General features: G+C 52.8%; 1 protein-coding gene across 2 annotated transcripts in view; it reads left to right on the plus strand.

Moving 5' to 3' along the window:
- The window catches only part of RYR1 (ryanodine receptor 1), a gene marked incomplete at its 5' end in the record, with an annotated part of 106,188 nt that overhangs the window by 14,491 nt on the left and 70,861 nt on the right, over positions 1-20,836 (plus strand). For both annotated transcript variants that reach the window (XM_084257220.1, XM_084257219.1), the window contains 20 exons: positions 1,443-1,578; positions 1,659-1,754; positions 1,846-1,964; positions 2,632-2,765; positions 3,213-3,454; positions 3,961-4,153; positions 4,971-5,187; positions 6,446-6,550; positions 6,763-6,866; positions 7,198-7,281; positions 8,058-8,365; positions 9,365-9,567; positions 10,571-10,745; positions 10,934-11,142; positions 14,611-15,005; positions 15,882-16,014; positions 17,086-17,246; positions 17,600-17,765; positions 20,188-20,274; positions 20,436-20,662. In XM_084257220.1, the coding sequence (XP_084113346.1) occupies positions 1,443-1,578; positions 1,659-1,754; positions 1,846-1,964; positions 2,632-2,765; positions 3,213-3,454; positions 3,961-4,153; positions 4,971-5,187; positions 6,446-6,550; positions 6,763-6,866; positions 7,198-7,281; positions 8,058-8,365; positions 9,365-9,567; positions 10,571-10,745; positions 10,934-11,142; positions 14,611-15,005; positions 15,882-16,014; positions 17,086-17,246; positions 17,600-17,765; positions 20,188-20,274; positions 20,436-20,662 (3,494 nt within the window). The remainder of the gene's footprint in view (positions 1-1,442; positions 1,579-1,658; positions 1,755-1,845; positions 1,965-2,631; positions 2,766-3,212; positions 3,455-3,960; positions 4,154-4,970; positions 5,188-6,445; positions 6,551-6,762; positions 6,867-7,197; positions 7,282-8,057; positions 8,366-9,364; positions 9,568-10,570; positions 10,746-10,933; positions 11,143-14,610; positions 15,006-15,881; positions 16,015-17,085; positions 17,247-17,599; positions 17,766-20,187; positions 20,275-20,435; positions 20,663-20,836) is intronic.

Genomic DNA, 20,836 nt, shown 5'->3' on the forward strand with positions numbered 1-20,836 from the left:
GCACACAACCTCCATTTTGGGGTCCCCCCTTCTCCTCCCTTCCCTCCCTCCCTTCCTTCTGCCCTTCCTCTCCACTTTCTCTCTCTCCTTCCTAACTTTATTTTTTTTTTAAGATTTATTTATTTATTTATTTATACAAGCACTGGGTACAGTCAGAAGCATGGAGTGGGGGAGGGATGAGAGAACTCACCAGAGCCAGAGCGGGGAACAGAACAGGCAGGATGACGAAGTACACTGCAGAGGGGAGCAGCGGGTGTGGTAGGAGAGGTCTGCACGCCATGTGGGACCCTCGCTGGCGCCCGGGAATCGAACGGGCGCTGCAGAGGCTGCAGGCAGCTTCACAGCCCAGCGTTCAACCATTGTGCCACCAGGGGAGGCCCCCCCCTTTTTTTTTTAAGATTTATTTATTTATGCATACAAGAGCAGGGGTGTAGGCCAGAGGTGCAGGGGGTGAGAGAATTCATCAGAGACAGAGTGGGGAGCGGAACAGGCAGACTGACTGACATACACTGCCGAGGGGAGCAGCGGGGAGACAGAAGAGGTCTGCTGCGCCATGTGGGTCACCTCCCTGGCCCGGGATCGAACTAGTGGTTCAGAGGCTGCGGACAGCTTCACAGTGCTATGTTTAACCCCTTGCGCCACCAGGAAGGTCCCCCTTTCTTCCTTCCTTCTAACTCATGTAAGCACTATTTATAATTGCCTCCAACTAGAATGTTCACCATCACTAGAATGGTGGTGGGAATGTTCTTGAGTCTTCAAACATAACATTGAGCAAAAATTCCATATACCAAAACAAAAACAGACATAACGCTGTTTATCCTAAGACCAAAACCAGGCAATATTCGAGTATGTATGTGTCGCCAACACATCCATAGGTGGTTAAAACAGAGACGTAAGGAAAAGAATTCCGTGAGAGCCAGGCTGATGCTTATTGCTGGCAGAGGGGGTGATGTGATCAGGAGGGGCATCCAGGTGACCTCTGGGTGTGGTTGGCATGGATGCAACTGGGATCAGGAGTGGGGCGCTTGGGAAGAAAATTGTGGGGGCAGCTCTAGTCCCGAGACTGTCCACATGAGACTGCGCAGGTGTTTCTTTTCAGGGGCAGCTTTCTGCCTGCTCGAGTCTTTTTTTATAATAAACTTGACCTTTGGGATATTAACAATAAGAAAAAAGAAAAGGAAAACCCCGGGAAGGAGAAGCACAAATTCATTTCCAATGGTAATAAGGACGCATTACGTTGGGTCAGAGGCAGAGAGGACAAGGACAGATTTGGGGAGCCAAGGCGGAGTGAGAGGAGTGGGCGTGAAAGGGAACATGGCATTTACAGATGTGGAACATGCAGCTGTGGAAGGAATATGGATAAGCAAATCCAAAAAAAAAAAAAAAAAAGACAAGGAAGGGCCGTGGCTCCGGTCGTGACGTCAGCTCTTTCCCCACCCCAGGGCATGCTCTCCCTGGTCTTGAATTGCATTGACCGCCTAAATGTCTACACCACCGCAGCCCACTTTGCTGAATTTGCAGGAGAGGAGGCAGCCGAGTCCTGGAAAGAGATTGTCAATCTGCTCTATGAACTTCTGGGTAAGGGCCCCAGTCCTGTGATCCTTTACGGCACCCTCGGTCTCCAGGCCCCTGGGTCTGACCCCTCTGTCCACCCTCAGCCTCTCTGATCCGTGGCAATCGCACCAACTGTGCCCTCTTCTCCACCAACTTGGACTGGTTGGTCAGCAAGCTGGATCGGCTGGAGGCCTCCTCTGGTAGGAAGACCTGGGGGAGGCGACAGAGATTTGCTCGAGGGACGATGGGAGGGCCTTGGCCGCCTCCCCTCTCACGCTGCCGCCCATGCAGGGATCCTGGAGGTGCTGTACTGTGTCCTCATCGAGAGTCCTGAGGTCCTGAACATCATCCAGGAGAACCACATCAAGTCCATCATCTCCCTGCTGGACAAGCATGGGAGGAACCACAAGGTTGGCTTCTCACCCCTTGAACCTTGAACCCTGACCTCTCCCCATGACCCCAGACTTTCCCGCTTCCTGTCCCCCAGCTCATCTCTTACCTGAACCCCTCTCCCACCTGCCTCCCCCTCAACACAAGGCTGCCAGCCGCATGGTGGGTGATGGATTTGGGGCCACGGATGTCCTTCATTCGGTCTCTGAAAGGGTTTTAAAAATTTCCAGTTTCATGGCCTTTACTCAGGCTGCGTCTGCACTGCCCTGCACGGCAGGTCCTTCCTGTTGCCACCCTGTCATTGCTAACCCTTCATGTACCTGGCCTGGCCCCTGAAGACACACGCTTGTGACCTGTGACCGCAGCTGATCTAACATCTCATTCTAGCCTCTTGTCTCTCACTGACCCGACCCTCACCCTCTCACCCCAGTCTCTTCTTACATTGCTGATGCCTGACCCCAACTCACATGCCTCCCACCTGCCCCCCTCCCCAGCCTCTCATCTCACCTTTCTCGTTGACATTTGACCTTCCTCTGTGACCTCTAGCCTTCCCAGTGACCTCTAGCCTCCCCCTTTCTCCACCTCCTCTCAGTCAGAATATCCATTTCCCATCCTGACATGTCAAGTGGCTTCCTACCTGGGGTCTCCCATAGACCCTTGCACCCTGACCTTGACGTTGACCTCCAGGTCCTGGACGTGCTGTGTTCCCTGTGCGTGTGCAATGGCGTGGCTGTGCGCTCCAACCAAGATCTCATTACCGAGAACTTGCTGCCTGGCCGTGAGCTCCTGCTGCAGACAAGCCTCATCAACTATGTCACCAGGTCTGGCCCCTGACCCCAACCTGACCTCCCCCGACCCCAGCACTCAGACCCTCTCCATCCTCTCCCTGACTCCCAGACAGCACACCCAGTGGAGGCCCCTTCCTCCAGCTGCTGCCCCAGGGTGCAACACCCAGTCCTCACCAAGTCTGCCCCAGCTGCCCCTGGCTCCCGTGTTCTCTCCCTGCCCCGTTCATTTGTCTATTCCCCCACCCCCCACTTTTTTTTGGCGCATGCTCTTTCAATCCCTTTTTCTTTGTCCTCCATCTCTTTCCCCCTGCCTCTCTTGGGTCTGTCTCTGTCTCTGCTTTCTTGTCCCATGTCTCTTGCTCTGTCTCCATGTCTCTGCCTTTCTGTCTGCACCTCCCTGTTTCTCCATCCCTGCCTCCCACCAGCTGTCTCCTCTCCTGCTCTCCTTCACCCACCTCTCCTGTCCCGTCTCTCCTGCAGTATCCGCCCCAACATCTTCGTGGGCCGAGCAGAGGGCTCCACGCAGTACTGCAAGTGGTACTTTGAGGTGATGGTGGACGAGGTGGCTCCGTTCCTGACCGCACAGGCCACTCACCTGCGGGTGGGCTGGGCCCTCACGGAGGGTTACAGCCCCTACCCCGGGGGCGGCGAGGGCTGGGGCGGCAATGGGGTCGGCGATGATCTCTATTCCTACGGCTTCGACGGGCTGCATCTCTGGACAGGTACCCGGACCCCTTCCCTGACCACTGGCCCCAGAGTTTCCAAGACTCCTCACACACTCTTGGGATCCTGATCCCAAAACAGATCAGCTTTGACCCTTTATGCTCATTTCCCAAAATCCTCACCTGAGAGCTTCCAAGATCCTGGCTATCCTCCATTTCCTTATAACTTCCAGAACTCTTACCATAGAGGATATATGACCTCTGACCCTTTGATCCCAGAAAAATGCCCAGATTATTATGGCTTCTGATCCCAAAAGATCCAGAGTCCTCAGCTCTGGGAAGACTTTAATCTCTGCTCCAACAGTTCTCAGGACCCTAACCTCAGGGGAACCTTGACCTCGATCCCTAATCTCTGACCTACAGGACTCCCTGTGGAAACACTTGATCTTAGGGTTTCCATGATTGGGACACCACAGCACCCTCTAAACCTGCTTTTTGTCTCTTGAGACCGTTGGTTCCTTGGGACCTCTGACTTATGACCCCTCTCCCTGGTGACCCTGGCACAGGACACGTGGCCCGCCCAGTGACTTCTCCAGGGCAGCACCTCCTGGCTCCTGAGGACGTGGTCAGCTGCTGCCTGGACCTCAGTGTGCCATCCATCTCCTTCCGCATCAACGGCTGTCCTGTGCAGGGCGTCTTCGAGGCCTTCAACTTGGACGGGCTCTTCTTCCCTGTCGTCAGCTTCTCAGCTGGGATCAAGTGAGCGCTTGCCCTTGTCCCTTTGCCAGTCTGCAGACGGCCTCCTCGATGAGGCCTGGACCCAGCAGCCTACTCTCAGGACAGACAGACCAGGCCCCTGTGCGAAGGTTCCAGTGACATCTTAGGTGGTCCCAGACACTTTGAGTGTCCTCTCAATGATCTCAGCTTTTTCCCAGCCCCATGCCCTTCCAGCATATTCCAAATGTGCCCCAATTTCATATAACCCCAGACTCTCCCAGAAACCTAGAAACCTCTGTGATCCCTGACCTCCCACTTTTACCACCTTCTCTCAGTCAAAACCTATGCCAGTCACTGTGCCATTGCAATGACCTCCAAAGGACCCCAGGACCTGGCAATGATCTGATCATCCCAAACTCTCCCAGTGACCCCTTGACAACCACAGTTATTTCAAAGATCTCTCAATAGCCTAATTTCCCAGTGACCCCAAGTTCTGTGAATGACTTTGCTGTCATCAGTCAGCAGTGAGTCCGCTTATCTCAGACTCTCGGTGACCTCCAAAGGACTTTCTCGGTCTCCCCAAACCTTCTAAGTGCTCTGTTGATTCAGGGTCTCCTCCAAAGGACCTTCCATGAGCTCCCCAATGACCCTACACTCTTCTGTTTTGATCCCCCAGGGAGTTCCATTGGCCTCACACATACTTTTTGACCTCAGACTTTCCTTTCTGACTCCCAATCTATGACTGCCCAATGATCTCAGGCCCACCCAGAAGCCACACTAACCCCAGAAAATTGCTCCACTCAGAGCACAGACTCTCCTGTAAACTGACCCCACCAGTGAACCCTGCTTTCCCATCCAGGGTGCGGTTCCTCCTCGGTGGCCGCCATGGTGATTTCAAGTTCCTCCCCCCTCCTGGCTACGCCCCGTGCCATGAGGCTGTACTCCCGAGAGAACGACTCCATCTGGAACCCATCAAGGAGTATCGGCGGGAGGGCCCTCGGGGCCCCCACCTGGTGGGCCCCAGCCGCTGCCTCTCACACATGGACTTTGTGCCCTTCCCTGTGGACACAGTCCAGGTACTCGTGCCCTGCAAGGGTTTCCTGGTGAGGCACACTCCCTGAGGAGTCTGGGAGGTGGGGCCTTCCCCACCTGGAAGCTGGGGATCTGTTCTTTAACAGGGAGACGGAGGCAGAGAGGAGGCAAAGGACTCTTTTAGGGCAGAATCCTACTTTCAGGGAGTCTCACTCTAGTTATCTAAAAAAATGATTGTTATTGCCTCCGATGTACAGTTGGGGAAAGTGAGGCCCAGAGAGGTTAAGCAACTGGTGCAAGTCACACAGCTGACTTGAACCCGGAGACCAGATTCCAAAGCCTGTGGGCTTATCCACTCCTCTGCTGACATCTTGTTTCCTGCAGGCCTCTCCTATCCCTCTTACCCCAGCCTGGCTTCCCACCTTCCCTTCAACCGGTCCCCGCAGGAGGGTATATAAGTGTGTCACTGTGGGCCTATGGCTTTGCTTCTCCGTGCCTCAGTTTCCTCATCTGTGAGGAAAAAGGGATGCCAATAGCTCCTACCTCGTAGCATTGTTGTGAAGATTTGATGAATTAATATATGGCCCTGAGTAAATAGTGCTGCAGATCGTGACTATGACGATAATAGTGATATTATTTCAGGGGTGATATTAAATAATAGTGATATTATTTCAGGGGTGAACTTGGCATCTCCCCAGAGCCCTGGGCCTCACCTGGAAGTCTCTTTCCCTCCCCCCGCCCCCCAGCCTTTCAGCCTCATGCTTCCCTTGCACCTCCACTTCCCCCTATGACCTGCCCTGGTTCCGTCATCATTATCTCTTGCCTGTAGCGACCCAATAATATAATATGTTTAAGTCCCTTAGATGTCTGCCAGGCATTTATGTAAATGACATAATAGTTTGTATAAATGATTTCACTGGATTCTTACAAGGTGAGTCTAGGAGGTAAGTATTGCCCCAGTGCGCTTTAGACAGACACTTTAGACAAAGCGACTCCTCCATTCATTCAAGCTTTTCTCTAGCATCTCATCTGGACCTGACTCTAGGCTGGGCAGGACTGAGGAAAGGTGGAAACCGAGGCAGCCCCACACACAGTCCTCGTGGATGCCCAGATCATTTCTTAGTTCTGAGGATGCTAAGTCTGTCCTCAGCTGGGGTAACCCTGGAGCTAGGTGGTGGACAGCAGGCTAGGTCAAAGAACGAGCTGGGGACTGTCCAGGGTTCGTCTTTGGTCTTGGAAAGAAGGATCACTGGGCAGGCCGGAGGGGTGTCAGGGAAACTAATGAACCTCTTCTGCCCCCAGATTGTTCTGCCCCCGCATCTGGAGCGTATTCGGGAGAAGCTAGCAGAGAACATCCATGAACTCTGGGCGTTGACCCGCATCGAGCAGGGCTGGACCTACGGCCCGGTGAGGACTGCGGCCTCAGGGAGAATGGGGGGTTGGGGGAGAGGCTAGCCTTGCCAGGAGGGGCAGGAGGGACTCACTAACCAGTAGGAGCCTATGGTTGGGGGAATGGACTTGAGGGTACAGTGGGTGCTCAGATTAATGATAGGAGGTCAGGGGTCAGAGTCAGGGAGTGTTGGGAGGAAACTGGGGGGTTGACTCTGGTGTTCCTGTAGGTTCGAGACGACAATAAGAGGCTGCACCCGTGTCTTGTGGACTTCCACAGCCTTCCGGAGCCAGAGCGGAACTACAACCTGCAGATGTCGGGGGAGACCCTCAAGTGAGGGGGCACCAGGGAGCAGGGTTTGGCCGGGCCTGACAGCTGGTGGGGACAAGACCAAAAAGATGGAGAGAGTGAGACAGTGAAAGAAGGAGATGAAAGAGGGACAGAGAGAGAGGGAGACAGGGATTGTGAGGCAGAAACTGACGGGGTAAGGAGACACGGAGGCAGGAAGGGGGCTGGTCACAAGAGAAAGACAGAGACACGGGAGAGCGAGAGAAGCAGACAGGAAAGGCTGGGCAGATAAAGAGACCCAGACAGAGGTGACCGGGCCGGGAGCAAGGGCAGAGCGGGCTGTGACCACGTCCCTGCCTCCCTGGCCCCGCCCCAGGACCCTGCTGGCGCTGGGCTGCCACGTGGGCATGGCAGATGAGAAGGCGGAGGACAATCTGAAGAAGACGAAACTCCCCAAGACGTGAGTGTGGGTGGCCCGGGGCCCCTCTGGGCCACAGAGTTGGGGTTCTGGGGCTGCCATGGTGAGGGCTGGGGCGGTCAACAGGTCTTATCGGGAGGCTGAGGTCAGAGATTAAGAGGTCATGGGTTAGAGAGAAGGGTATAGGGTCAGAGTCGGGACTCTGGAGTCAGGTGATTCTGTTGGTGAGGTGTGAGGGTTGCAGACTTAGAAGTTCCAGAGGGAGGGTGGGAGTGAGTCAGGGCCCAGGGTCAGGGTCTTCCAGGGCATCAGAACATGAGAGGGCAGAGGTGATATTTCTGTTCGAGCCAAGGGATCAGTGGAGCAAGGTGAGGAGTTGGGGGAATTATAAGTAAGAGATACTTAAGTTTATGGGTGTGATCAGGGTCTGGGAACTAGAGGCCAGGGTTCAGAGGTCAAGGACTCCAAATCCTGGGGGACAGGGTCATGGAATCAGAGGTAAGAAACCCCCAAGTTGAAGGTGAAAGGTCAGAGAGTTTGCAGGTCAGAAATGAGGCTCCCGAAATCAAGATGGAGTCACAGAGGCCAGACGCCTGTGAAGCCAAAGCCCTTGCTAGGGCCGCAGGATTTTGGGGTCAGAGGTCAGGTATCTTAAAGCTTGCTCTCAGAATCATAGACCCCTGATGTCAGAGATCAAAGGTCAGAAATTCCAAAGCTCAGGGTTAAGGATCACAAGGACCGGGGTCAGAAGTCAGGGACCCTCCAGCACAGAACCCAGAAGTGGAGGTGAGGACCTCACCCAGCCGCACCACTTGCAGATACATGATGAGCAATGGGTACAAGCCGGCACCGCTGGACCTGAGCCACGTGCGGCTGACGCCTGCGCAGACGACGCTGGTGGACCGGCTGGCAGAGAACGGGCACAACGTGTGGGCACGGGACCGCGTGGCCCAGGGCTGGAGCTACAGCGCCGTGCAGGACATCGTCGCACGCCGAAACCCTCGCCTTGTGCCCTACCGCCTGCTGGATGAGGCCACCAAGCGCAGCAACCGGGACAGCCTCTGCCAGGCCGTGCGCACCCTGCTGGGCTACGGCTATAACATCGAGCCACCCGACCAGGAGCCGAGTGAGTGTTGACCTCCGGACCCTGGCTCTGACCTCTGGTCTCTGACCCAATTTAGCCTCAGAATGTCCTATATGGACAACACTGACCCCATCCTCCCAACCTTGACCTCAGTCCTGAATCCAATCCTGACCTTTGGCCTTAACCTGACTTGCACCCTGCTTAGACTAGAGCTACAATGCTGAGCTGCTAGACCAGGAGCCCTGTGAGCATGAACCCTTACCTCTGACTCCCATTCCTGACCCCCAGCTCTGACTTCTACCCCCTAAGCTTTGGATGACAGCTGCAATATAGTGTCACCCAACCAAGGACTCAGAGAGCCTCTAACCCCAGCTCAGGATGTGGTCCTCGGCCTTCCTTTCCTTACCCACTGGCCCCAAGCCCAATTTCTAGCCCCTCCCTGAGCCCAAGCCCCTCTCACAGATCCTGTCCACAGTCTTTGATTCTAAACATCAGCCTTAATCCTGAGCCTCACCTCAGACCATGACTGTGACCAGGCCCTCTGTCCATGAGGCTGTCCTTTCTGAGACCTCTGACTGCTAACGCAGCAGGGGAGGTTGTCTGGCCTCTGACTAGTCTGGGAGTTCTCAGTTCTTCTCCTTTACTTATTTATTTTTTAAAGATTTATTTATTTATATAAGAACTGGGGTACAGGCCAGAGGTGCAGGAGGGTGAAAGGATTCACCAGAGCCAGAGCGGGGAGCAGAACAGGCAGAAGGACCGAAAGTACTGCTGAGGGGAGCAGCAGGAGAGACAGGAGAGGTCTGCCGCACCATGTGGGAATCTCTCTGGCCAGCCAGGAATCGAACCCGTGCTGCAGAGGCTGCAGACAGCTTCACAGCGCAGCGCTCAACCTGCTGTGCCACTGGAGAGGCCCAATTCTTCTTCTTTAACACCAGAAAATTATTCGTCTTCCCCCAAGTCCCTGACCATCACTGGTTTCTCCCACCAGCCTCTTGATGTCTTGGGATCCACTCTGACTCTGCCGGACCCTGTTTGTAGGTCAGGTGGAGAGGCAGTCGCGTTGGGACCGAGTGCGCATCTTCCGGGCAGAGAAATCCTATGCGGTGCAGAGCGGTCGCTGGTACTTTGAGTTCGAGGCGGTCACCACGGGCGAGATGCGAGTGGGCTGGGCAAGGCCTGAGCTGCGACCTGATGTGGAGCTGGGGGCTGACGAACTGGCCTATGTCTTCAACGGGAACCGCGTGGGTATCTGCCTGGACTCCTCTTGGCCAGGCCCTGTAGTTCCTCCTCTAGCTTTTATACAGTGCTGCTTGTCTGTGCCTTACTGTCTACCCCACCCTACACCTGCCTTACCACTCATCCATCCATCCAAACATCCATCCGTCCAGCCAGCCAGTCACCTATCCACCCTTCCATCCATCATCCATCCATCCATCATCCATCTCTCTAGCCAACCAGCCATCCATTCATCCATCCATTCATCCAACTCTCCATCCATCTACTCATCTATACAGATAACCACTGAACTTTCCACACTGCCATTTATTTATTCACCTATTTTTTTTGGCTCAGTCATTTCTGACTGGGTACAGTCAGAAGCGTGGGAGGGTGAGAGAATTCACCAGAGCCAGAGCAGGGAACAGAACAGGCAGACTGACGAAATACACTGCTGAGGGGAGCAGTGGACGGCAGGAGAGGTCTGCATGCCATGTGGGATCCTCGCTGGAGGCCGGGGATCGAACTGGTGCTGCAGAGGCTTCGGGCAGCTTCGCAGCCCAGCTGTGCCACTAGGGGAGGCCCAACTCATGTAGACTCTTGACTTTAATGCCATGTTTCCCTTCAGTCATCCAGCCTGTTCCCACCATCCATTTAGTTACCCACTCATCTGTGCTGGTGCATATGAATATACATGGTCTGTAGCGGGGGCTGTCGGTACATTCATTTTCCCTTTCTATCTCTCTCCCTTCTTCTGTCCCCTACCCCCACTGACATTGTGGTGAGCTGCATCTCAGCTGTGGGAACCCAGGCAGACAGGTGAAATGCAGAGATTGTGAGACGGGAGAGCTTGAAAGCCTGTCCTTATATTCTGAGGGTCAGAAGAGCACATGTAGGGAACTATGGGGGACACTGTGGGGATGACCCCTCTCTGCCCCACACATCCTGCACCCGACGCCTTTGTATGTTTATCTGCACACGTCTCTGCGCATCTTTCCTACCCCGTGTCTCCCCCACACCTCTTCACAGGGCCAGCGCTGGCACTTGGGCAGCGAACCATTTGGGCGTCCCTGGCAGTCTGGTGATGTTGTGGGCTGCATGATCGACCTCTCAGAGAATAACATCATCTTCACCCTCAATGGCGAGATCCTTATGTCCGATTCAGGCTCTGAAACAGCCTTCCGGGAAATTGAGATTGGAGATGGTGAGGACTGACCTCCTGGCCCCTGAGCTCATATCCCCTATCTGGTTTTCTTCTCGCTCACCTGACCCCACACTGCCCCCTCTAGCCTCCTTTTCTTCCATCCCTTCCTCCCACAGTGCCACCTCCCCATGGCTGCCCCTGCCTGGCCCATCTATCCTCACCCTTGCCCATCTATCCCCCCACCCCAGGCTTCCTGCCCGTCTGCAGCTTGGGACCTGGCCAGGTGGGTCACCTGAACTTGGGCCAGGACGTGAGTTCCCTGCGATTCTTTACCATTTGCGGCCTCCAGGAAGGCTTTGAGCCATTCGCCATCAACATGCAGCGCCCAGTCACCACCTGGTTCAGCAAAAGCCTTCCCCAGTTTGATGCAGTGCCTCTTGAACACCCCCACTATGAGGTGAGGATCCACTCCCCTCAGAACCTTCTCACCCCCCTTCCAGCCTCATGTTGCCCACAATTCTTGAGTTTCTCTTTTCCTTCTGTTTCTATACTCCCATGTAGGGGGAATATCAGGATAATGGGCTCTGGGCTACCTTTTAGGGTATAAACTTGGTGATCCACAACCTTGCTGAGCTTTAGGGACCTTGCCTATAAACTGGGGAGGAAGAGAAATCTGGATTAAGTGACCCCAGTGGAAATTTCCAGTCTTTGTAAATATCTGATCTTTCTTAACGAATGAATGAGGTATAAGGAAAGACAATTCCCTGAATACCTTTTGACACCTTCTTTACTAATTGTTATCTGTGGGGGTTTTAAAATTTGTTTTTAGTTACTTTTCATTAATGTGAATATCTTAATTTTTTAAAAAGATTTATTTATTTATACAAGTACTAGGTACAGTCAGAAGTGCGGGAAGGTGAGAGAATTCACCAGAGCCAGAGCAGGGAACAGAACAGGCAGACTGACGAAATGCACTGCTGAGGGGAGCAGCAGGAGTGGCAGGAGAGGTCTGTGTGCCATGTGGGACCCTCGCTGGCAGCCGGGGATCAAACTGGTGCTGCAGAGGCTGCGGGCAGCTTCGCAACCCAGCGCTCAACCGCTGTGCCACCGGGGAGGCCCTATCTTAATTTTTAAGACTCTAATGAAATTTTTTTTGAAGGGTTAAACACAAGGTCAGACTGACCATAAAAAGCCCATACAGACAAAAGGGGTGTCCTTTTCTCAACCTGGTAATATTGTGAACTCCAGATGATGGAGCTTCACCCTGTACTTTAGAATCAGCAGACCTGGAGCTGGCCTCTGGTCTGCTGTGTGACCGTGTGCATGTGACTGTCCCTGTCGGAACCTCATTTCTCCCTGTGGATGTCCTTCTTACACAATTTCTTTCTCTGTTCTGAATTATTTGAGGAGACATCATTAAGTAGGAGCCATTGTGCTTCTTCACCCCTAACTATTTCCATGCGCATCTTCAGAACAGTCTGTGCTCTTATAGAACCACAGGCAGTACAGTGGGGGAAACCAAGAGGTTGAACATTAATGCACACTATTATTCAGCTCATGACCCGTATTCAAAATTTTGCTAATTGTGGCACTTGATGTCCTGTTTTATTTTTTGGTCTAGGATCCAACCCAATGTTGCTCTTAGTTGTTATGCCTATTTAGTTTTTCTTTTTTTCTTTTATTTAAAAAGATTTATTTATGCATATAAGAACTGGGGTACAGGCCAGAGGTGTGGGGGGTGAGAGGATTGACCAGAGACAGAGTGGGGAATAGAGCAGAGCAGCAGGCGAGACAGGAGAGGTCTGCTATGCCATGTGGGTAGCTCCCTTGCCGGCCGGGGATCAAACTCGGGCTGCAGTGGCTGCAGACAGCTTCATAGGTTGCGCCTTAACACCTTGCGCCACCAGGAAGGCCCCTAATCTTTCTTTCTTTCTTTCCTTTCTTTCTTCATAGAAGAACTGGGGTGTAGGGCAGAGGTGTGGGGGGTGAGAAGATCCACCAGAGACAGATTAGAATCAGGCAGACCTGGAGTTCGCCTCTTGTCTGCTGTGTGAACAGCAGAACAGGCAGATGTCCTGAAATACACCACTGAGGGGGAGCAGAGGGTGAGACAGAAGAGGTCTGCTGCTCCATGTGGGTAGCTCCCTGGCCAGGGATCGAACTGAGGCCATAGTGATAGCTGAGACTTCACCCTTAGGCCAACTCGGAGGCCCTGTGTCTTTAGTCTTTAATGTAATGTGTTCCTGAGTCTGTCTTGTCTTTTGTCTTTTATGACGTGGACATTTTGGAAGAGTTTAGGCCAGTTATTTTGCAGAATACCCCTCCATTTGGGTTTGCCTGCTATTTCCTCATGATTAGGCCCAGGTTACACATGTTTGGCAGGAAGACCACAGACGTGCTGTTGTGTCCTGCTTGACGTGGGATATTGGGAGGCACATAATAAGGCTTTTGTCTCGTTACTCATTGACTGTTTGGTTAAGGTGGAGTTGGCCAAGTTTCTCTACTTTAATGTCGCCATTTTTCTCATTGTAAATAATAAGTAATTTGTGGGGAGGCATTTTAAGGCTAGATATGAATGGAAGGGTTTTAGGCAGGCGAATGTCCCATTTAGAGTTTTGGAAAGTTCCTACTTAACAGTGCTTGTCAGAGGCAAGAGATGAGGCAGAAAGCCCAGAGAGGTGACTGAGGTGGGAGAGGCTGGTGGAGTAGCGTGAAGCTGTCAGCACCTGCCCCTGCCAGCCCCAGCCCCTGCCAGATGGTGTCCTCAGTTCAAAGAACAGAGTGCTGGACAGCAGTGAGAGTGAATACACCAACACACACGCCACGAGTGGATCTCACAGACATCTTGTTAGTGAGAGAATCCAGACACAAAAGAGAATACAATGAGATCCCACACATAGAAAGTTCAAGAATAGGCAGAGCTAACCTGGGGTGCTACGTCAGGAGGGTACTGTGAAAGAAAAACTCAACATTTGGTTACCCGACACACAGATCACAGGAGGGAGGTGGTAAGTAGATTGTTGTCAAAAGCAGACTAAGACCGGAAAAGACCCTGCGGACAGTTTGGGAACAGGATACCTTGACTGCACAGTTTTGGGGTGAAGTCACTGGCTGGTTGTCCTCAAGGAGGTCAGCTTGAGGGGGAGCACCAAAGAGAGGGCGCTGCCCCAGTTGTCCATGGCATCTCCAGAAAACGAGTGTCTGCCTTGGCCGGGCATCTCTTTCTAGATCAGCCCTGTCGCTCTTTATGCTGGGTCTGCGCATTCTCATCACACTCCCTCACTGTCTTTGAGGGGATGGTGACTAAATGGGCACCCATGGGCTTCCTGGGAGGCTTGGTTGAGTGCTGCTTCTCTGGGGGCTGGGCATGTTCACTCTGAAAACCCATGGTGGTGTGCATTTTTCCTGTGAATACAAGTTTAACAGAAATTCATCTGGGGAGGCTTTACAGAACTCTGAGGCTTCTGGGCTGCACTCCCAGGGAGGTCTCTGAGAAACAGGAGGGCTGGGGCTTCGTTCTGTTCGCTGATGTATTCTCAGCAACAGGGCACATAGTAGGTGCTCAGTAAACATTTGTGGAATGAATGGATGGGCGGGTGTGTAGATGGATGGGTAGGTGGATGGATGGATGGAGGGGTGGGTGGATGACTTGGTTTCCCGTGCAACCTGTGCATAGATAGGTTTTGAAAGCTCCTAAATAATCCATGTCTGACCAGGACTACCACTGGATAAGGTGCCCAGATAAGGGTTGACAGAGGGTTGGCCATGCTGTGTGCTCCGTGCATGCAGAGTTCATCTGCTCAGAGGAGTATCTTCCCATACAGGTGCTCTAGGGCCTAATGGTGGCTCACCGTGTAACCAGGTTTAGAACTAATGGCCTAACCAGCTCGCCTGGCTTAGTACTTCCTGCTCCCCAACCCCCTAGGTGGCCCGTGTGGATGGCACTGTGGATACGCCCCCCTGCCTGCGCCTGACCCACCGCACCTGGGGCTCCCAGAACAGCCTAGTGGAGATGCTCTTTCTCCGGCTCAGCCTTCCGGTCCAGTTCCACCAGCACTTCCGCTGCACTGCAGGGGCCACCCCTCTGGCACCCCCTGGCCTGCAGCCCCCTGCTGAGGATGAGGCCCGGGCAGCAGAACCCGACTCTGACTATGAAAACCTGTGCCGTTCAGCGGGGCGCTGGGGCGAGGCTGAGGGGGGCAAAGAAGGAACTGCCAAGGAGGGGGCGCCCGGGAGTAATGCCCAGGCTGGAGTAGAGGCCCAGTCTGTCAGGGCAGAAAACGAGAAGGATGCTACCACAGAGAAGAACAAGAAGAGAGGGTGAGTCAAAGGTGGAGCTGTCCTGAGAGCCCCAGTTACGCAACCTCCATAACCTGTGACCCCTCACTGTATCCTAAAGTGGCTCCATGTATGTTAATCAGAATACTGAGGGATCCCTTCATGTCTTAAGTGAACCCCACCATTTCCCTGGGGTGTTCTCATTTCCCTGGGAATGCAAAATTGGGGTTCTCCACTGTATCTATGGAGGCCTCTACTTTCTCAGGATATTCCAAATATCTTCCAATATCTCAGGATATTCATCCAATGGGTTTTATTACCCATGGACACTAAAGGGAGCTCAGTTCCTTGGGAAAGTAGACTGTACCCCAAGTACCACTGTGATCACATTTGGTCTAAATTGGAGTCATTTCTTTGTCTCATTGGTAACCCCAAGCACTAACTTTAGGGGACACCTTCCAAGTGCATTAAACCTGAACTGAAATGAAATTTGCTTTCTCCGGTTATGGCAGTTTCTCAGTGGGATGTCACCCTGTGCCTTTTGGGGAGTATTTGGAAGTGATAGAGGATTTTTGGTTATTACAGTTTTTTGGGGGGAGTACAGCCATGGAAGGCTCCAAAAACAAGACAGTCCCACACAACGAAGAGCTCTCCTTGCCCAAAGGGCTATAACCCCCAAATGAGAAACGCTGACTTAGGGGGACCAGTGTGCCCTAAGGAGACCTCCACCAGCACAGAGCCTCTGCATGGGTCAGGCTGCTGCCCTGGGGAGTCCCAGCCCTCCAGAGGCCAGGTCGGGGGTGTTCTACGCAGGATTCAGTTAGGATGAATGTGGGGCGGGGCATGAATGTTGTGATGGGGAGGGCTGGGGGCTGGGCTCAAGAGCTTTTCTCACGGCAGCCTCTCCCCCACTCCCAGGTTCTTGTTCAAGGCCAAGAAAGTTGCCATGATGACCCAGCCGCCAACTACCCCTGCTCTGCCCCGGCTCCCTCGGGAGGTGGTGCCGACCGATGACCGAGATGACCCGGAGATCATCCTCAACACCACCACGGTGTGACCTGGGGACTTCCTACTTCAGGGGGGCCCCTCAGATTTCCAAACTGCCCATACCTGGGGACACTTAATATATACTGGTGACCCCCAAATATAACACATACTGATTTAATTCTGACCCCCTGAGTCTATACAACTGGGGCCTAAAAGCTGCAGGGGGACAGTGAAGCTATAAGCCACACAGCTGTAACGCTTAGGAACCCCCAAATCCAGGAGATAAGCCCAGATAAACTAGGGACCCTGATATTTGGTTTCACCCACGTAAACTTAATAGATAGTCTAGGAGCCAAATTTAATAGCTATTCTAGCTATAATTCACAGTTATCCCAACATAATTGCAGTTCTGGGGTTTCCCAAATCTGGAGGACTTTCTGAGGCAAATAACCTCGTAGTTAGGGCCACAACAACCAGGGGTGCCACTTGGGTGAGTCACCTTATACACTATGCTTCTCTTCTGTGGTTTCCCCTTCAGTAAAACAGGGATAAAAATTGTAACCACATGATGGGGATTGGAAGAATCAAGTTAGATCATTTGTGAGCAATTTATTAGCTCTTTTTTTAAAAAAAAAGATTTATTTACTTATTTATACAAGCACTGGGTACAGTCAGAAGCCTGGGAGGGTGAGAGAATTCACCAGAGCGGGGAACAGAATAGGCAGACTGACGAAGTACACTGCTGAGGGGAGCAGCGGGCGCAGCAGGAGAGGTCTGCCCGCCATGTGGGACCCTCGCTGGTGGCCTGGATCGAACCGGCGCTGCAGAGGCTGTGGGCAGCCTCTGCAGCCTAGTGCTCAACTGCTGCGCCACCAGGGGAGGCCCAATTTATTAGCTCTTAATTATGACTTTATGACCCAGGGAGGTATCCAAATTTGGGGGTATCCCAAAGACTCCCAAAGGATTTCTCGACCTAGAAATATATCAGTAGCCACACAAACAGAGCGATATAAATCAAAGGGGGTTCTCAAATCTGCTAGCATCTTGTTAAATTCCCAAAGGAACCCACTCTGAGTCCCAGGGAGCCCTGTGGACCCAACTTCCTGACTGATTGGCGCCCCCCTTGCCTTTTCAGTACTATTACTCCGTGAGGATCTTCGCTGGCCAGGAGCCCAGCAGCGTGTGGGTGGGCTGGGTCACCCCCGACTACCATCAGCACGACATGAACTTCGACCTCAGCAAAGTCCGGGCAGTGACCGTGACCATGGGGGATGAACAAGGCAACATCCACAGCAGGTGTGGAGAGGGGACTGTGGGAGGTCAGTGCTGGACGCCTGGCTCAGAAGCTGCCCTTCTTGCCTTTCCCTTGTCTGCCTGTGTGTTTTCCTCCAGTGACTGATTTTCCCTTTTCCGCTCATTTTTCCGTGCCTTTTCTATTTTCTCCTTTTTTCCCATCTCACCGTCTTCTTTCTGCGTTGCCTTTCCCGGTTCTCTCCTTCCAGAACTGTGCCCCCTTCCCAGCTGCTAAACATTCTCTCTGAGGGGCTCAGGGCCTGGGATGAGAGGTTTCGCTGCTGTGGAGTACAGGCTGTGGGTGTTTGGCCCAGGGGGTGTCCAGCCCTGCCCACTGAGCCCTCCTGTCTCCTCAGCCTCAAGTGCAGCAACTGCTACATGGTGTGGGGTGGGGACTTCGTGAGCCCCGGGCAGCAGGGCCGGATCAGCCACACGGACCTGGTCATCGGCTGCCTGGTGGACTTGGCCACTGGCCTGATGAACTTCACGGCTAACGGCAAAGAGAGCAACACCTTCTTCCAGGTGAGCACAGACCTCTGCAACTTAGCAACAGCACCCTCGTGTCCCAGGGTCCTGGGGCAACCTTCCCAGACTCACCTGGAGGCCAGACCCTAGATCAGGGCAAAAACAGCCCCAAGTCTGTCCTCAGGACAGGCCAGAGTCTCGTAGCTCCTGGGAAATCACCTCTTTAACTGTCTGTTGAATGGAGGTTCAGAAAAGAGGAGACTAGGTGGAGTCCAGCCTTGGCCTTGGAGAGAGGGCCGTATTCCCTATTGGACCAGGCAACACTTGTCGCCAACTTTACACCCTACGGTGGCTCAGAATCTTATGGTGGGTGAAGAAGGAAGTTTACAGTAAACACCCATGTTCCTGCTCTCAAGAGTCTACCGTATTTGTCCAGTATGTCCAATTTGACATATTTGTCCATTTTTTCTATGAGTCCATCGAAGTGGGATTTTATGACATTTTATTTTATATATTTTTTACATCATTCCTCATTTTTATACAGTGTATGCTTTATCATCTCAGGTATAGTCCCCATGGTAATTCCTGTTTTTCTTTTACATTTATAGTAAGTGTTGGTATATTTTATTATTTATTTATTTATTATTAATTTTTAATATATTTTGTACAGCGTTCTTCTTTTTTACAATGTATGCTTTCTCATCTCGGTTATAGTAACCGAGATGAGGAAAGTATAACATTTATTTTAAATGGAGGATTTCAAAAATATACAAGAATAGCACAGTGTAATGAAGCCACCTGTGCCCGTGACACAGCCATTCCCCGCCCACCGCCAGCTTTGCGTGCTTCCCACTCCCTGCGGGTGGTTTGAAGGCAATCCCAGGCTTCATATGGGTCATCTGTGTATCTCTACAAGATTAGGATTTATTTATTTATTTATTTATTTATTTATTTATTTATTTATTTATTTATTTATATAAGCACTGGGTACAGTCAGAAGTGTGGGAGGGTGAGAGAATTCACCAGAGCCAGAGCGGGGAACAGAACAGGCAGACTGACGAAATACACTGCTGAGGCGAGCAGTGGGCGCAGCAGGAGAGGTCTGTCGCGCCATGTGGGACCCTTGCTGGAGGCAGGGGATCGAACTGGTGCTGCAGAGGCTGCGGGCAGCTTCGCAGCCCAGAGCTCAACTGCTGCGCCGCCAGAGGAGACCCAGGATTCTTTTAAAAACTGTAACCATGATACCACTAACACTTTTTTAAAACCCTCAATACCTAGATATCATCAAATATCTAGACCATTTTCCTGTTTCTCTGGGTGTCTCAAATATGTCTTTTTATCATCTGTTTGAATCAGAATCTAAGTAAGGCCTGTCTTAGTTGGCTGCTAAGTCATTTGAGTCTCTCTCTCTCTTTTTTTTTAAGATTTATTTATTTATGCGTACAAGAACTGGGGTACAGGCCAGAGGTGGGGTGAGAGGATTCACCAGAAACAGAGTGGGGAACAGAACAGGCAGACCTACTGAAATCCACTGCTGAGGGGAGCAGTGGGCGAGATAGGAGAGGTCTGCTGTGCCATGTGGGTCAGCTCCCTGGCTGGCTGGGGATTGAACTTGTGCTGCAGTGGCTGCTGGTAGCTTCACAGTGCTGTGCTTGACCCCTTGAGCCACCAGGGAGGCCCCTTGCGTCTCTTAAGCAGGTTCCCCCTCTATATCTCTCTCCCTCTCTCTCTCCCACTCTCCGCCCCCCTTCTTCTTCCCTCCCCCCACCCTTTCTCTCATACTTGTTGAAAAAAATGAGGCTGTTTGTCCTGGAGTGCTTTGCTCCTCAAAGTGTGTCCCTGGACCACTGGGATGTGCGTTGCCTGGAGCTCATTAGGAATGCAGAGTCCCAGACCTTCCAGACCCGCCTGACCAGAACCCACATTTTAACAAATCTCAGGAGCTTCATGGGCACTGTCCCCAGTCTGGATCCGTCTGACATCCCTGTGCTGTCATTTTGACATTTTCCTCTGTCCCCTGTCTTTCTTGTAAATGGGGAGGTGGGCCCAGAGCCGTGATTAGATCCAGGTTTGGCAGGATGCTCCAGAGATGGTGGTGTTCATGGTGGGAGGCTGGGCGGCTGCTCAGACTGGAGGAGCTGGAGCAAGGGGCAGTCAGAGGATGCTTTCTGGACCTTGAGGAATGAGTGTGCTTGGCATACTGGGAATGGCATTCAGGGAGGGGTAGGGGCCTGATATGTGCAAAGACCCAGACAACAGCTTGCTCTGGGGAAGTTGGAGGAGGTTGCCCTGACTGGATCAGAGGTGGTATAGACCTCGGGTGACCTCAAGGCCATGAGGAGTCTCTAGTGTCCCAGTTTGGATCTGTAGATCCCAGCAGGATTGGGTGGGGCAGTCAGGGCCCAGGAGTTTAGGATCCAGTGTCAGCAGCACCTCTAGCTTACCCTCTTCCTCACTCTGCCCCCTTCTCCCTTGCCAGGTGGAACCCAACACCAAGCTGTTTCCTGCTGTGTTTGTCCTGCCCACCCACCAGAATGTCATCCAGTTTGAGTTGGGGAAGCAGAAGGTAAGAGTGTAGTGATGGGGCACTAGCAGGAGCAGGAGTGTGGGAGGGCAGGTTGGCAGAACAGCTTAAGGGAGGGGGCAGTCTGGGAGGTCTCCCTGGAAGAGGGTGACAGGACGGAGAGGGCTGAGAATCCTGACCTGTGCACACCTCTGCACCTACAGAACATCATGCCACTGTCAGCTGCCATGTTTCTGAGTGAGCGCAAGAACCCGGCCCCACAGTGTCCACCACGCCTGGAGATGCAGATGCTGATGCCCGTCTCGTGGAGCCGCATGCCCAACCACTTCCTGCAGGTGGATACGCACCGAGCTGGTGAGCGGCTGGGCTGGGCCGTGCAGTGCCAGGAGCCGCTGACCATGATGGCGCTGCACATCCCAGAGGAGAACAGGTCAGGGTCAGCCCAGCCCACAGAGGGTGGGGCAGGTACCACAAACTTTCTGGGGTCTGAATCCAACTTAGTACCCCGTCCTCAACAACCCCAGGACTCCAGGCAACCCAAGAGACTCCATACCTAACTCAGTGGACCACAGACTCACTTGAGGGGCTCACAGACCCACCTCCA

This window comes from Talpa europaea (genome assembly GCF_964194135.1).
Source record: "Talpa europaea genome assembly, chromosome: 16".
Classification (NCBI taxonomy): domain Eukaryota; kingdom Metazoa; phylum Chordata; class Mammalia; order Eulipotyphla; family Talpidae; genus Talpa; species Talpa europaea.